General features: G+C 41.1%; 1 protein-coding gene across 2 annotated transcripts; it reads left to right on the forward strand.

The window, feature by feature from the left end:
* Window positions 1-959: 959 nt before the first annotated feature.
* Window positions 960-11,044, forward strand: LOC139381531 (synaptotagmin VIII). Of its 2 annotated transcripts, XM_071125154.1 has the most exons (8): window positions 963-1,044; window positions 3,190-3,359; window positions 5,087-5,173; window positions 5,674-5,841; window positions 5,973-6,140; window positions 6,307-6,424; window positions 6,725-6,858; window positions 9,774-11,044. In XM_071125154.1, coding segments are annotated over exons 1-8 (1,086 nt in total). In that variant the 5' UTR covers window positions 963-1,043; the 3' UTR covers window positions 10,014-11,044. The 2 variants fall into 2 exon arrangements, with proteins under 2 accessions (XP_070981263.1, XP_070981255.1); XM_071125162.1 differs by lacking the exon at window positions 5,087-5,173 and having other exon boundaries at window positions 960-1,044.
* Window positions 11,045-15,046: the final 4,002 nt, after the last annotated feature.

Consider the following 15,046-nt stretch of genomic DNA (forward strand, 5'->3'; position numbering starts at 1 on the left):
GTGTTAGGGTATACATCAAAGTGTCCCACAGTGGAGGCTGGTGGGAGGAGCTACAGGAGGACCGGCTCATTGTAATGGCTGGAGTAGAATAAATCGAACGGAATGGAACACAGGTTTTGATGTGTTTGACGTGTTTGATACCCTTCCGTCGATTCCATTCCAGTCATTACTATGAGCCCGTCCTCCTATAGCTCATCCCATCAGCCTCCACTGGTTTCCTACCGTACCTATCTACAAGTTGTAACAAAATAGAGGGAAGGGATGATTGGGATCAGTACACATCATTGGAATAACAAGTTCTGGAAACAAACTTATCTGTTAATATTGCACAAAAGTTAAGTCAAGCAATATACCAGTGTAATATTTACACATTTAAAAGAAACCCACTCAAGCCTCTCCAAAATGTGCTTATCACGTGACTGTCTAACAGACATGATTTTTTGAGTAATATAGTCAAAACCATGGGTGGTTCATTCTGGAAACGTCTTTGTTGTGTTACTCATTAGGTATACTGACACATGCATCAACTCTGTCAATAGATTACCTAAATGTGTGTTTGTAATGTGCAAACACTGTATGGCTGAAGATTGAGTACTTAAACACTACAGAAAGATGTGTTTAAACCAGAATACACAGCTTATTGTGTTGTTTAATACTAGTAATACGCACACCTGTAACTTTGGTTACTCAAAAATTATATTCTAAATGAAACTGTGATACTGTAGTTGGAACAATATTAAAGGCTACAGCCTAATTAAGTTGGCCTTTATCTACTTAGCAATGAACTATGCAAAATGCATAATGGTATAATATTTATCTTCCCCATGTGATCACGTCTTCTTCTCACTGATCAACACTTCATACAGAACGTTTATGGGCTGGTCCAGCCACTTTCAGACTTTCAGGGCAAAGTGACTTCCTTCCCCTCATTTGTTGTTATCCTGTAACTCCCTTTTGCTGGAGAACTGCATGGATGAAGGATAGAGTAATACAGTCTACAAGTAGGCTACGGTAATAAGGATACAAACTGCACTGGTCCTGAAAGTGAGTGTTAACTCTGTGCTTACATATTCCTTTTCCTATATTGTAAAACTTGATTCTGTCAGAATATAGGTATCTATTGATAATGTGTTTTTTGGGATATTGTATGGTTGTTGGTTGTCTTCATGGGAACAAAGACTCAATCTCTTGTGAGACAAGCTCTTGTGGTAGTTTGTCTTTCCACTTTTGTTCTAACGCTCAAATAATGTGAACTGTATTTACTGCACGGCAAATTCTCCAGGGTTAAATAAACACAGAGTTTTACATTTAACACTGTTCCAGTGTCTCTACGGGTCCACACTTTTCAGTGTTAAATTAACACACTGCTTAGTTTAAAGCCTTATTTGCATATTTCCCAAAGTGCTTTTCAATGAATTGTAGAGTTACCACCCATGACTGTATTGCTTACTGAAGAAGACATGTTTGCTGCATTCATTCAGTTTCAGTTGGGTGGACTTCACCAAGTGAGATCCTAAGTGAATATGTTATCATTAAAATGTAATTCCTTAAAACAATATAATATGTATTTCATAAGGTCTTATTTTGAGGGCCTAATTTTAACCTAGTTTTAACCTCAAACTCATGGTTTACAGGCCACATCAGGTCTGCAAGTCACATTATGCTGGCCGGTGTGGGGTATCCAACATTTAGAATTTTTATTCACCCGCAACCTGCATTCAGAATGATTGCCAGGGTCAGGAAGACTAAGATATGAGACTACCTAAAGCATCTAAACTGGAACAACCATTTTAGTAATGGTGCAATAAATTAAGTAGCACATTGGTTTATCAATCAATCTATGTCCCTGCAAAAACATAGATATTGAAACAAACAATTCGAAAGAAAAATAAACCTACAAAAGAGCATTCTGGGATATATGATACTGATGGGTGTGGTTTTGGTTCAAGACTGGTTGTTAACACCAACACGGGGGTTAACACCAATGAGTGTTAATTTAAAACTTACATAGTTAATTTAACTCCTGAATCAAATCTAGAAATGTTACACTGAAAAATCAACACTAGGTAATACTGGCCAAAAGTAATTCCCTGTGCTATGGCCATTTTGTCTCACATAATGTTATCAGGGTGTGCAGCACACCCTCTTTTGATGGGCTACTGCCTGTGTGGAGCTGTCAGCACTCAACTCTGCAGTTGTTTAACAATGGTTATGGCTAAGTATCCGCTCTCTGTCACGGCAACCAAGTTTTTGCAAGCAGAGGCACAATGTTTTTAAAGAATGGATGTTAAGAAAGAATGGGTGGGGGCTTAACTTGAGTTTGAAAATAGTTTCAACATCAAAGCTATGAAAATGATTAGTGCTTTATGTAACCAGAAGAGGCTGCTGTGGAGCAACAGTACAGTAGCTGTGTTAAAGTAGCAGTTGCTGTCAGCAGACACAGTAACAACCTGAGCTATGAATTACCCAAATTGCTTTTCCTCATAGCCTGTTTTTGCTGTTTCCTCTTGATTCTAGGTCTCAGCTATTCACCCTATACATATACCATGTTTCTTTAAACCCCATTAGCAAACAGCAAAATAACCCCTACCGCGACTTAATAACAAAGCTACTGCCAGCCCCACTAACGCCGCTGCTGCACAAGATTCACTGTAAGTAACCACCTAACTGCCCACACCTCTTCCACTACTCCCCCACCACATCTCTCCCTCCATCTATCTTTCCACCCCCTCTCTTCTTCTGACACTCCCCCTCCACACACACTCTGTCATGAGTGGGCACCCCTACGCTGCCCCCCATCTGTCCCACTTTCAACAGACATAGCCGAGTAGAGCAGTCTGCCTGCCTGGGCACCTGTTTCTATGTGACATATCTAATTCCAAATTCCACTTCAAGCGCACATTTTTTAGCTCTCAATTTTCACTTGTTATATACATTCATATCTCCTGCTGGCTGTGCTCTTTGCTGCATGATTCAGATGTGTGAGACTACTTGACTACACTGAGTCCCAGGACTTGGCAGCTAGGGGCTGCTGCTGTCAAATAAATGCAGGCAAATGTTTTCAAAAAGCTCTCCATTTCAACTTGTTACAAGTTGATCTCTCCTTAATCTTGCTGGCTGTGCTCTTGACTCATGCTTCAGAAGTGTGTCATAATGAGACAAACTGCTGTCTTTTTCTATCTCACGCAGTGCCAAGATGGGCCATTTACGCCATCTTTGCCGTCATCGTCTTGCTGTTTTTGGTGTGTATTATTTGGGTCTTTGTGAAATACTGCTGCAAGAGCAAGAAAAAGAGAAAGAACAACCCGGACCATCAGATCAATCTACAAGGGGTGACTGGTACCACGACTACATCGCTAGTAAGTAAAGGTAGTAGTAGTAGTACTAGCTTGGTCTTCGTGGGATAACTCAGAGCGTCTGCTCCATTCTATCCATTTCTACTTGCTTGGATTGGTCGCCGTTGTGGAGAAGTGAAGTGGAGGTGTAGCCTTAGCTCCTTATGTACAGCACCAGTCAAAAGTTCTACTCATTCAAGAGTTTCTCTTTATTCTTTTCACTATTTTCTACATTGTAGAATAATAGTGAAGACATCAAAACTATGAAATAACACATATGGAATCATGTAGTATCCAAAAAAAGTATAAAACAAATCAAAATACTGTATATTTTAGATTCTTCAAAGTATCCACCCTTTGCCTTGATGACAGCTTTGCACACTCTTGGCATTCTCTCAAACAACTTCATGAGGAATGCTTTTTCAACAGTCTTGAAGGAGTTCCCACATATGCTGAGCACTTCTTGGCTGCTTTTCCTTCACTTTGCGGTCCAACTCATCCTAAAGCAATTGGGTTGAGGTTGGGTGACTGTGGAGACCAGGTCATCTGATGCTACACCATCACTCTCCTTCTTGGTCAAATAGCCCTTACACAGCCTGGATGTGTGTTTTAGGTCATTGTCCTGTTGAAAACAAACGATAGTCCCACTAAGCGCAAACCAGATAGGATGGTGTATCACTGCAGAATGCTGTGGTAGCCATGCTGGTTAAGTGTGCCTTGAATTCTAAATAAATCACAGACAGTGTCACCAACAAAACACCCCCTACACCATCACACCTCCTCCTCCATGCTTCACGGTGGGAACCACACTTGCGGATATTATCCAAAAATCTCAAATTTAGATTTATCAGACCAAAGGACAGATTTCAACCTGTCTAATGTCCATTGTTCGTGCTTATTGGTCTAAGCAAGTCTCTTCTTCTTATTGGTTTCCTTTAGTAGTGGTTCCTTTGCAGCAATTCGATCATGAAGGCCTGATTCACTCAGTCTCCTTTGAACAGTTGATGTTGAGATGTGAATGTTACTTGAACTCTGTGAAGTAAGGGCTGCAATCTGAGGTGGAGTTAACTCTAATTAACTTATCCTCTGCAGCAGAGGTAACTCTGAGTCTTTCTTTCCTGTGGCGGTCCTCATGAGAGCCAGTTTCATCATAGTGCTTGACGGTCTTTGCGACTGACTTTCATGTCTTAAAGTAATGATAGACTGTTGTTTCTCTTTGCTTAGTTGAGCTGCTCTTTCCATAATATGGACTTGGTCTTTTACCAAATAGGGCAATCTTCTGTATACCACCCCTACCTTGTCACAACACAACTGATTGGCTCAAATGCATTAAGAAGGAAAGAAATTCCACAAATTCCCTTTAAAAAGGCACACCTGTTAATTGAAATGCATTCCAGGTAACTTCCTCATGAAGCTGGTTGAGAGAATGCCAATAGTGTGCTAAGCTGTCATCAAGGCAAAGGGTGGCTACTTTGAAGGTCAAATATAAAATGTATTTTGATTTGTTCAAGTCTTACTACATGATTTTGCTTACTACATTATTCCCTATGTGTTATTTCATAGTTTCATATGTCTTCACTTTTATTCTACAATGTAGGAAACAGGACAAATAAAGAAAAACCCTTGAATGCGTAGGTGTATCCAAACTTTTGACTGGCACTGTATGTTAGGATGGGCCACTGCTTGAGGGATTGTGTAGCAGATGAATGTGATTGCCTGGTTCGAGCTATGACAGTGTTCTTGATGGGTAGGTCCAACCTGACTCGGATGATGCAAACTACGGCTCAGCTAAAAACCGTGGAAGACTACTCTACTCTCTGGAATACAAGGCACAAGAGGTTAGTTAGTCTTTAGAACTTATCAAAACACCCTAGCCACCACAAGCCAACATCTCATTCCAAAATCATGGGCAATGATTTGGACTTAGTCCCTACTTTTCTGCTATAACAGCCTTTGCTCTTCTGGGAAGGCTTTCCACTAGATGTTGGAACATTGCTGCGGGAACTTGCTTCTGTTCAGCCACAAGCGCATTAGTGAGGTCAGTCACTGATGTTGGGAGATTAGGCCTGGCTTGCAGAGAATGCGTTCTCGCAGAGAATCGGCTGTCCCGTTGTTGCTCCTAGAGGTTTCCACTTTACAATAACAGTATTTACAATTGACCGGGGCAGCCTTAACAGGGCAGAAATTTGATGAACTGGCTTGTTGGAAAGGTAGACTTCAGTGTGTCTTTATGTTTATACCATACAGCAATTGGAATTACAGTGATCTTGCATGTGTGTGTGGCCCTCTATCTTCCCCTACTGTCTTTGACTCTCCTGCCATCACTCATCCCCTGCAGCTGACAGTGATGATTAAACAGGCTGCAGCACTGCCAGCTATGGACCTGGGAGGCACCTCTGACCCCTATGTTAAAGTCTACATCACCCCCAACAAGTCAAAGACATTCGAGACTAAGGTCTACAGGAAAACCCTTAACCCCATTTTCAATGAACACTTCACATTTGAGGTATTAGATTGATATTCCTATTGTATGTTTTATATGTTTAAGAGCTTTTTAGCCAGGCTATTCTTTCATACACAATGTTAGTGAGTCTGTGTCTCTGCCCCACTCTTCAATCTCATCTGTCTTGTGTCCAGATTGACAAAGCTGAGCTCAATGAGTCCACCCTAGTCATGAAGGTGTTCGACTTCGATAGGTTCTCCAAACATGACATCATCGGGGAGCTGAGGCTGCAGCTCGGAACAATCGACTGGAATCATGTGATCGAGGAGTGGAAAAACCTTAGTGAACCCTCCAAGTCTGAGGTTAGGATGTGACTTGATTTTTGGACCGGTCATAATGCTGATACAAGAACAGGAAGCAAGATGTGTAATTGTAGTCTACCTCTACCTAATTTTCCTTGAGATAATATTGGCTTACATACTGTATTTCCACCTGGTTGTTCATGTCGGTTACCTTTTGTGATTACAGGATATCATTCTGGGGGAGATCTGCTTCTCATTGCGTTACGTCCCGACCACCAGCAAACTGACTGTTGTCATCCTGGAAGCCAAGAACCTAAAGAGTATGGATTTAGGGGGCTCATCAGGTAGGTCCAAGCCCTGGCTCTCTGAGAGGAAGACTGAATGGTTGTTTTTGTGAAGAGTTATGATTAGCCTGGAATCCAGACCGGTTTTGTACTGAAATTCCACTCCTTGTACTAATCGTCACATGCCAAACATATAACAAGGAGTAACAAGGAGTGGATTGTTACAAAACAGGTCTGGATTCCAGGCTAAAATTATGAATATTACAAATAATACTACAGGATTATTGTGGCCAGTTTCGATTATTACAAATAATACTGGATGCTCAAACTACATTCTACTGTCATTCGTGTACACTGTAGATCCCTATGTAAAAGTACAGCTAGCTCTGGACAAGAAGAAGTGGAAGAGAAAGAAGACATCTGTTAAAAAGTGCACACAAAATCCCTACTTCAACGAATCTTTTACATTTGTGGTGTCATTTGAACAAATTCAAGTAAGTATGATCGTATCTCAGAATATGGCTAAGATGAGGCATTTTTGGCTCTCATTTATACGGTAATTTACGGTATTATCAACAGTTAAATACTCAGAAACGTTTTACCGAAGCATACTGTAAATGATGGTGCATTGTGGGAAAATGTTATAGGCTGGGACATAATTGCTGTATTTAGAATGGAATTCCATTCCACCCCATAGAATACAGTACTGTACTGGACCTTTGGAGGGTCAAAAACCTTTTGACCACTAGTGGGTGCATGGTATTGCTGTTTCTGTCTCATTATTCTATTTTGAGTTGTGCCTTGTAAGAGGCTAACCTCTTGCACCCATGAGAATGCTGTACCAATTAAACTCATATGTGGTTATGGTGCCCCATCAATTTAAAATGTATAGGGGTCAGATTGGAGTTTCAGCACGTCTTGAACCTTAAAAGGGGGCTGAACTTCCTGTTTGAGCCTCGGAACGAGATGTGTGTCATGGAGGAGTGCTTTGATATGTGTATCTCTGATGTGCATATCTCGTGAGAAGCGTCTGTTCTTTCACTCTGCAAAACAGTGCACAGTTACAGTAACTCACATTTCCAGATAACTTGAAACAGTTTAACCAGGTCTTGTGTTTGGAAGTAGCCTAGACTAGCTAGCAAACTAGCCAACTTCTTTAGCCGGCTGGTGTGCGACCTGTGGAAAAATTGGTTTGACTTTGGATTTCCTATCTGTGGGGATAGTTGACTGATCGTCCCTAACACAGGAGGTTGGTGGTACCTTAAATGGGGAGGACGGGCTCATAGTAATGGCTGGAATGGAGTCAATGGAATGGTATCGAATTCATCAAACACATGGTTTCCATGTGTTTGATACCATTCCCTTCACTACATTCCAGCCATTATTATGAGCAGTCCTCCCATCAACAGCCTCCTGTGGTCCCTAACTTACCCATAGGGATATTGAATGTCAAACCAAATTGACCATGGGCATTCATGTTCGGGACTGGTGCAGCTGCGCTCCGAATTGACGATTACTTAGGTGCTGCCAGCTGTGGGCATGATTGAAATAAATTAAACCCAAGGAAAACACCACTGAATAACGTAAGGTGACATTTAGTTTTTCCTGTCGTAACACATCGTGGTTTGACAGGTACCCCTCATTCCGTGACATACACTTTTTTTCTAATTATCTAAAAAATCTGTATTTTAGACGATGCTGACTTTATGACCAAAATGATCCTATTTACACTTTGTGGTCTATTGTGACAGTAGAATAAATGTTTCGGACTAATATCGATGCCACATAGGCCGTTATTGCCTTCAGTTGCTCTTTAAGTGTTTGAGCATTTTGCCATTTCCTTTTGGTCCGTTTTGTAGTAACTGCCATTTTGGAAGCCTATAAAGGTCCAATCCATCTGTTTTTATGTCAATATCAAATCATTTCTGGGTAAGAATTGTGTACCTTACTGTGATTGTTAACAATTAAAATGGTAAAAAAAGACACAACAACAGCTTCTTAGCAAATAGCAATTTCTCAAGCAAGAATTTTGCGAGAACTGTCTGGGAGTGGGGAGTGGAAAACTGAAAACCAGCTGTTATTGGGGTTTGAGTGGGGAGGGGTTTGGAACTTTGTTTCTTATTGGTCTATTAACTAATTTACCACCTGGTGATGTCACTATGCAAGACAAAACTCCCTCCCACCAAAACAAGCGGACATTTTCAGGTGGTCTTTTCAAACAGCTTTTACACTAAAAGGGCATCATCATAATTTTCACGATTTCACAGTATTATTCCAACCTAGTTAGGAAATATATACAAAACACAGAAAACGTGTTTGACTGCACTGGACCTTTAAGGCCTGGACCTTTAAGGAAGTACAAGTGATATAAAACACAAAAATGCATTAATATGCTGTAATGTTTAACACTTTACCTAGCAGCCAACCTGCTTGTACCAATCCCTTACAATTACAGTAAAATACTGTGAAATACAAACCCCTCCCTTCAATGAATTTCATTCATCCATTCATTCCTTCAGATTATGGTAACATGTACTTTTTTCTACAGTAAAGTACAGTCAACTTTGCAGTATTGTACCGTATGTCTATCACAGTACTTGGTTTGATTATTTATTTATAGTAGAGTAGGTGTACTGTAATATGAAATATAGAATTTTACTTGCCACTGAGCTGCCTGTAAATTACTGTCAAGTTAGCAGCAACCCCTTTACAATGCGATATAAACAAATACATTTTTAAAGAATATAACTTGAAAATGCCTCGAGCTGAGTTCAACTGTTGTACCCCATCAGAACCCAAAATACACTTAGTAAACAGAATATGAGTATTGAGTTTCACCCCCTTTTTCCCTCAGAACAGCCTCAATTAATCGGGGCATGGACTCTATAAGGTGTCGAAAGCGTTCCATAGGGATGCTGTCCCATGTTTACTCCAATGCTTCCCACACTTTTGTTAAGTTGGCTAGATGTCCTTTGGGTAGTGGACCATTCGTGATACACACGTGAAACTGTTTTTAAAAAACCTAGCAGCATTTTACTTCTTTACACGCTTAAACCTGGATTCACCTGGTCAGTATATGTCACGGAAAGACCAGGTGTTGGTAACGTTTTGTACACAGTGTATAAGCTTGTTTTACGCCACAATTTGTAAACGATTTAATTGTAAACAAACACTAGATAGCATCAAAGCATGGTTAAACTATCATTTTGGTATAATGGAGGGTCAGTCCTTGCATCCATAGCTCTGTCTATAAATTTGAGAGTGGTTATATATTTTCAACCCCATTCCTCAGCTGTTAACCAAAACCAATATTGTTTGTACTGCAGACTGCCCCTTTAAACACAAAGGTGATGGGACCTCCTCTGTAGTACAGTTTACAGTGACTGTTGTCTGCTATTGCTCCCTCCAGAGGCTTCAGCTGGTGATTTCCGTGTGGGACCATGACAAGTTTACCAGGAACGATGCTATTGGGAAGATCTTTCTGGGTTGTGATGCTACAGGGAACCAGCAGAGGCACTGGGCAGACATGCTGTCCAACCCCCGTAAACCTGTGGCCCAGTGGCACAACCTGTTTTCCAGTGAACAGGTGGACTCCATTCTCGAACTCAAACACTCAGTCAGGATCCCCTTCATTAATAAGAACTTTTGAGAAAACTTAGACTTGCTTGCCAGACTCATGGCACTCCAGTGACTGTGGGAAGAGGCTAGAAATATCCAACTTCCGTCCTCTACTTCACTTAGCTAATAGCAGCTTGGAGGCTCGAGCACTTTTAAACGCTGATAAAATATTCCAATATGCATGCTGGACATCCGGATTTAAATAGTTGCAATTTTTATAGACATGTTATGAAATAGATACGTGATAGGTCCAGTTAAGAATAGGAACATAATCTATTTTCTATGTAGCCCATTGTTTATTGGTTTTATACTCAAGTTGAATATAGCATTACAGTCAAACCTAAATGCTGCACAGACAGTATGACTAGCATACAAAAAGACTCCATGGCCTGGGAGAGCATACTGTAGGCCCGCCCACTTGGGAGCGAGGCACACACACTGGGAAGTCAGGCCCAGCCAATCAGATTTGTTTTTCCCAACAAAAGGGCTTTATTATTCATCAGCTGTCCTGGTGGCTGGTCTCCGATGATCCCGCAGGTAAAGAAGCCGAATGTATGGAGGTCCTGGGCTGGCGCGTTACACGTGGTCTGCGGTTGTGAGGCCAGTTGAATGTACCGCCAAATCTTTGAAAACAACGTTGGAGGCGACTTATGGTAGAGAAATTTACATAAAATTCTGGTGGACATTCCTGCAGTCAGCATGCCAATTGCACGCTCCCTCAAATGTTGTGGCATTGTGTTGTGTGACAAAACTGCACATTCTAGAATGGCCTTTTCTTGTCCCCAGCACAAGGTGCAGCTGTTTAATCAGCTTCTTGATATGCCACACTTGTCAGGTAGATGGATTATCTTGGCAAAGGAGAAATTATCACCAACAGGGATGTAAACACATGTGTGCACAAAATTTGAGAGAAATAAGCTTTTTGTGCATATGGAACATTTCTGGGATCTTTTATTTCAGCTCATGAAACAACAGACAAATACTTTACATGTTGTATGTATACTCTTAATTGATGGAAATATGCAATAAATCCATGTATGCCTTCTCATTTCCACAACCGTCTAATTGACTGTGTCTGATTGAATTTCAGGTGATAATATCATGTGCCTTACCGTGGCTCAATTAACCTGAGTTCAGCAGCCTCCTCTCTCCCAAGTGACACAGGGTTGGGGCAGTGGGAAATCAGGGAGCCACAGCAGTGTCAGCCTATAGGACCTTATGATACCTCATTAGCAGGGATGAAAACAACAGATCAAGGGCTTGGAGTCTCAGCCAGAGATGGTTTATAATGTTTCTACCGGCTTTGTCTCAGTGTCATCACTGGGATATTGCTTACAGCTCTCACCGGTGGTCTGGTGTAAACACATTAAATGGTATGACAGAAGTGAATACATTTATTTTATCATTTGAGGGCATGTTGTCAGACATATCCTCAATGCAAATAATATTGCAACACATTTTGCAATATTGCAACAAATATGAAAGCTTGGGTGTAACTCAGAAAGGTTTTTGACTTTGAATGACGGTACTTTATTTGACCCTGATTGTAGTCATGCTAGGTTTCACAGAGTCGGTCGGACAGTCGAAGACAAAGAAGAAGCTATGACTTTAAGAGGAAATATAACTCAATAAGGATTTAAAGAAAATGTCCTCAATTTCCAAACGTTTTTTTTTTATTGGAAATCAAATGGAGTTTCTCCCGTTTCCATTTCAAATGTTTCGTTGGAAATCAAATAGATTTTTTTTCTGAATCCTCTGAATGATTCTGGTGAATTGTTGCTACTTTCTGGAAAGAGATGAATGGATGACAAGTGTGTGTGAGTGCAGAACTGCAGATGTGTTCCCAGAACCTGAGTATCTAAGTGATCCAGCATCAGAGCCAAAACCAAAGGTTTTGCTGTCTATTCAGTCAGCTCTGATCCTTTTTCTGATCCGCTCTGGCCCATCCATGTTCACGGTCCTTTGACACATGGCCTCCCGCTGGGTGACCTGGCCTGTGGTAAGCCTCCCAAGCCTGGGCACAGTTACATCAAAGAACCATGAAACCTCTGTTTTCTGATCGTGACTACGGGCCTAATCAATAAACCATGGATGGCATACTCCCTGGTAAAGTATCAGATACATCGCATGACACCAAGAGCCATTTGACATGAGGCCAATGGACAGAAAACAAGCAGATTATCTGTCAATGGGGCTCCATCTAATTCATAATGTTGGTGTTAGCTGCCCAAGCCACGCTGCACGCTCAAAGTCTTTGAAGTCTGTTTGTTGTCAATGTTTTCGTAACTGGCGTTGAATAATAGGCAGGGTGGAGAGAGAAAGGCCTTTGGGGGGCAGGTGTCTTGACAACAGGCAGGTGGGGCCTTCCCTGTTCGTCTGGCGATGTTCTTATCGACGCACATCATGCACCTGAAAATGAAGAGCCGAGGAGATTAAGGAGGCTCTTTGAAATGTCAAATATGCCCACCCATCCTGTGGATGTTGTGTGTCTGTCTCCATGCAATCATAAGCGTCCAACACTGCACCAACACTTCGTTCACACCGACACCGCAAATGCCCTGGACGTTTCACAACGACACCTCAGTCATGATCTTTGTCAGTAAATGTGCAGTATGACACAATGCTCACGGACTCTTCTGTCGTCAATACTATAAATACCTTTTGAGTTGACCTATTGGTATGAAATACATCAAACACATGGTTTCCATTCCATTCACTCCGTTCCAGCCATTATTATGAGCCGTCCTCCCCTTAGCAGCCTCCACTGGTTTCAAGGACGTAATTACAACATCTGGCCTGTACTCTCTCCCTATCCCACACCCTATCGCTTGAGTTCCCTCTGTCCTCCATAGGCTATTATATCTATTATGTTTCTACGGGCTGTGTGCTCAGCTCCTCGGTATACAGCAGGGTGACATCGTAGGACTAGCGTTTCCAGGATACCTGGAGTGCGGCTAAGCTGTCCAATTAAAGCATGCCTTGAAATCATTGCCTCCTAAGTGAGTGATTGCTCTTAGTGAGGGTTTGCTTCTTGCAGATTTCAACCAGTGCATGATAAGAAGGATCTGTTGTCATTTCAGAGACGACGAGAGCGAATCCAACTAATTCATAGGCTACCACTACACACAGTGAGTGTTTAAACTTTTTTGAATGCGAATTAGGCATGCAACTGATTAAAGGAGCAGATTTGTGATAATATGCTGTTCAATGGCCATTTAATGTAATGATATGCTCATCTGATTCTTGAATAATATAAACATACTATGAGCCTACTCTATCCTAACACAAAATATAAGGTTGTTTTATACCATGTTTTTGTTATCTGAGGTCTTTAAAAACACACACATAGCTTCAAAATATGTTTAAAACAAATATCATCAAATCAAAATCAAATCAAATCAAATGTATTTATATAGCCCTTCATACATCAGCTGATATCTCAAAGTGCTGTACAGAAACCCAGCCTTAAACCCCAAACAGCAAGCAATGCAGGTGTAGAAGCACGGTGGCTAGGAAAAACTCCCTAGAAAGGCCAAAACCTAGGAAGAAACCTAGAGAGGAACCAGTCTATGTGGGGTGGCCAGTCCTCTTCTGGCTGTGCCGGGTGGAGATTATAAAAGAACATGGTCAAGATGTTCAAATGTTCATAAATGACCAGCATGGTCGAATAATAATAAGGCAGAACAGTTGAAACTGGAGCAGCAGCACAATCAGGTGGACTGGGGACAGCAAGGAGTCATCATGTCAGGTATTCCTGGGGCATGGTCCTAGGGCTCAGGTCCTCCAAGAGAGAGAAAGAAAGAGAGAATTAGAGAGAGCATATGTGGGATGGCCAGTCCTCTTCTGGCTGTGCCGGGTGAAGATTATAACAGAACATGGCCAAGATGTTCAAATGTCATTGTCATTCTCATGGGCTGCCAGTCCCTTGCATCCATAGCCCCGTCTATGAAATTGAGTTTGCCTAATTTCCCCAGCCCAGCAGATTTATACCAAACCAACTGGTTAAGCTGGATTACTTTAGGCTGTTTAATGTTTTATGTTTGATTATTTTATCAAATAATCATTTATTACATTTGGACACGTCTAATTCAGCCAATATTGAGCTTTTTTTCTTTTTTTTTTAAGTTTCCTCTCACGAGCTCTACAAACCAGAATGTTGAATAAAATTATATTTTAATGAGCTTGACTGGTTGTCCATGTGTTTGGTCCTTTTGGCGGTAGGAATGTGAGACATTATATCCACAGGAATGTAGAATTACTTTTCAAAGCACTGGTAGTGCTACGTGTTCAGATTTTCAGCATTCACAAGATAAAAATAAAAACTCTGAGCTCGTGAACGTGTTTACATGTTTTATGCAAGCTTCAGGTGATTGAAATCTGAACGCACTAATTCCTGTGGATATAATGTCTCACATTTCTACCGGCAAAAAGGACCAACTGCGTGGACAACCAGTAAAGAACATTCAAATATAATTGTATTCAACACTTTGGCTTGTAGAGGTCGTGAGAGGAAACGTTTCCTGATTCAAATGCTAATTTCTGCCAGATGTAGAATTCAACATCGGGTATCCAGGCAACTGATGCTGCTGCTGCTCATCTTTCATTTTATCTTTATGCGGGGAGGTAAATTCTCTACAATGACAATGAATATATTTAGCTAGCTACCTAGACAATGTTGATTGATAGACACAGGGTTTCAGCTGCCATTATCAACACTGATATTGGATAGCTTTGGAAAATGTTGAGACCAATGTTGATCCTCAGCACCCTCTTTAGTTAATCTGTCTGTCTCTCTCACCAGGAGGCAGAAAATGGAAACCGTGGAAAAATGGAACAAAGGCCTAATGTCACCTAAGTTGTTTGACAGAAAAGTATTTTCCAAACAGAATGGAAAGACAGGTAGGTATTCTTCATGGATTGCACTAGGTCTCAAAAACCCTCCTCCATTTGTAGGATTTTCAGCCATTACATTCACCCACAATTGGCTACCTGTAAACTACAATTCCTATGCGGTTTTAACACTTAGAAACGTCAATAATCATTGCATATGCATATATATATCTT

Source organism: Oncorhynchus clarkii, chromosome 2 (genome assembly GCF_045791955.1).
Source record: "Oncorhynchus clarkii lewisi isolate Uvic-CL-2024 chromosome 2, UVic_Ocla_1.0, whole genome shotgun sequence".
In the NCBI taxonomy this organism is placed as follows: Eukaryota; Metazoa; Chordata; class Actinopteri; order Salmoniformes; family Salmonidae; genus Oncorhynchus; species Oncorhynchus clarkii.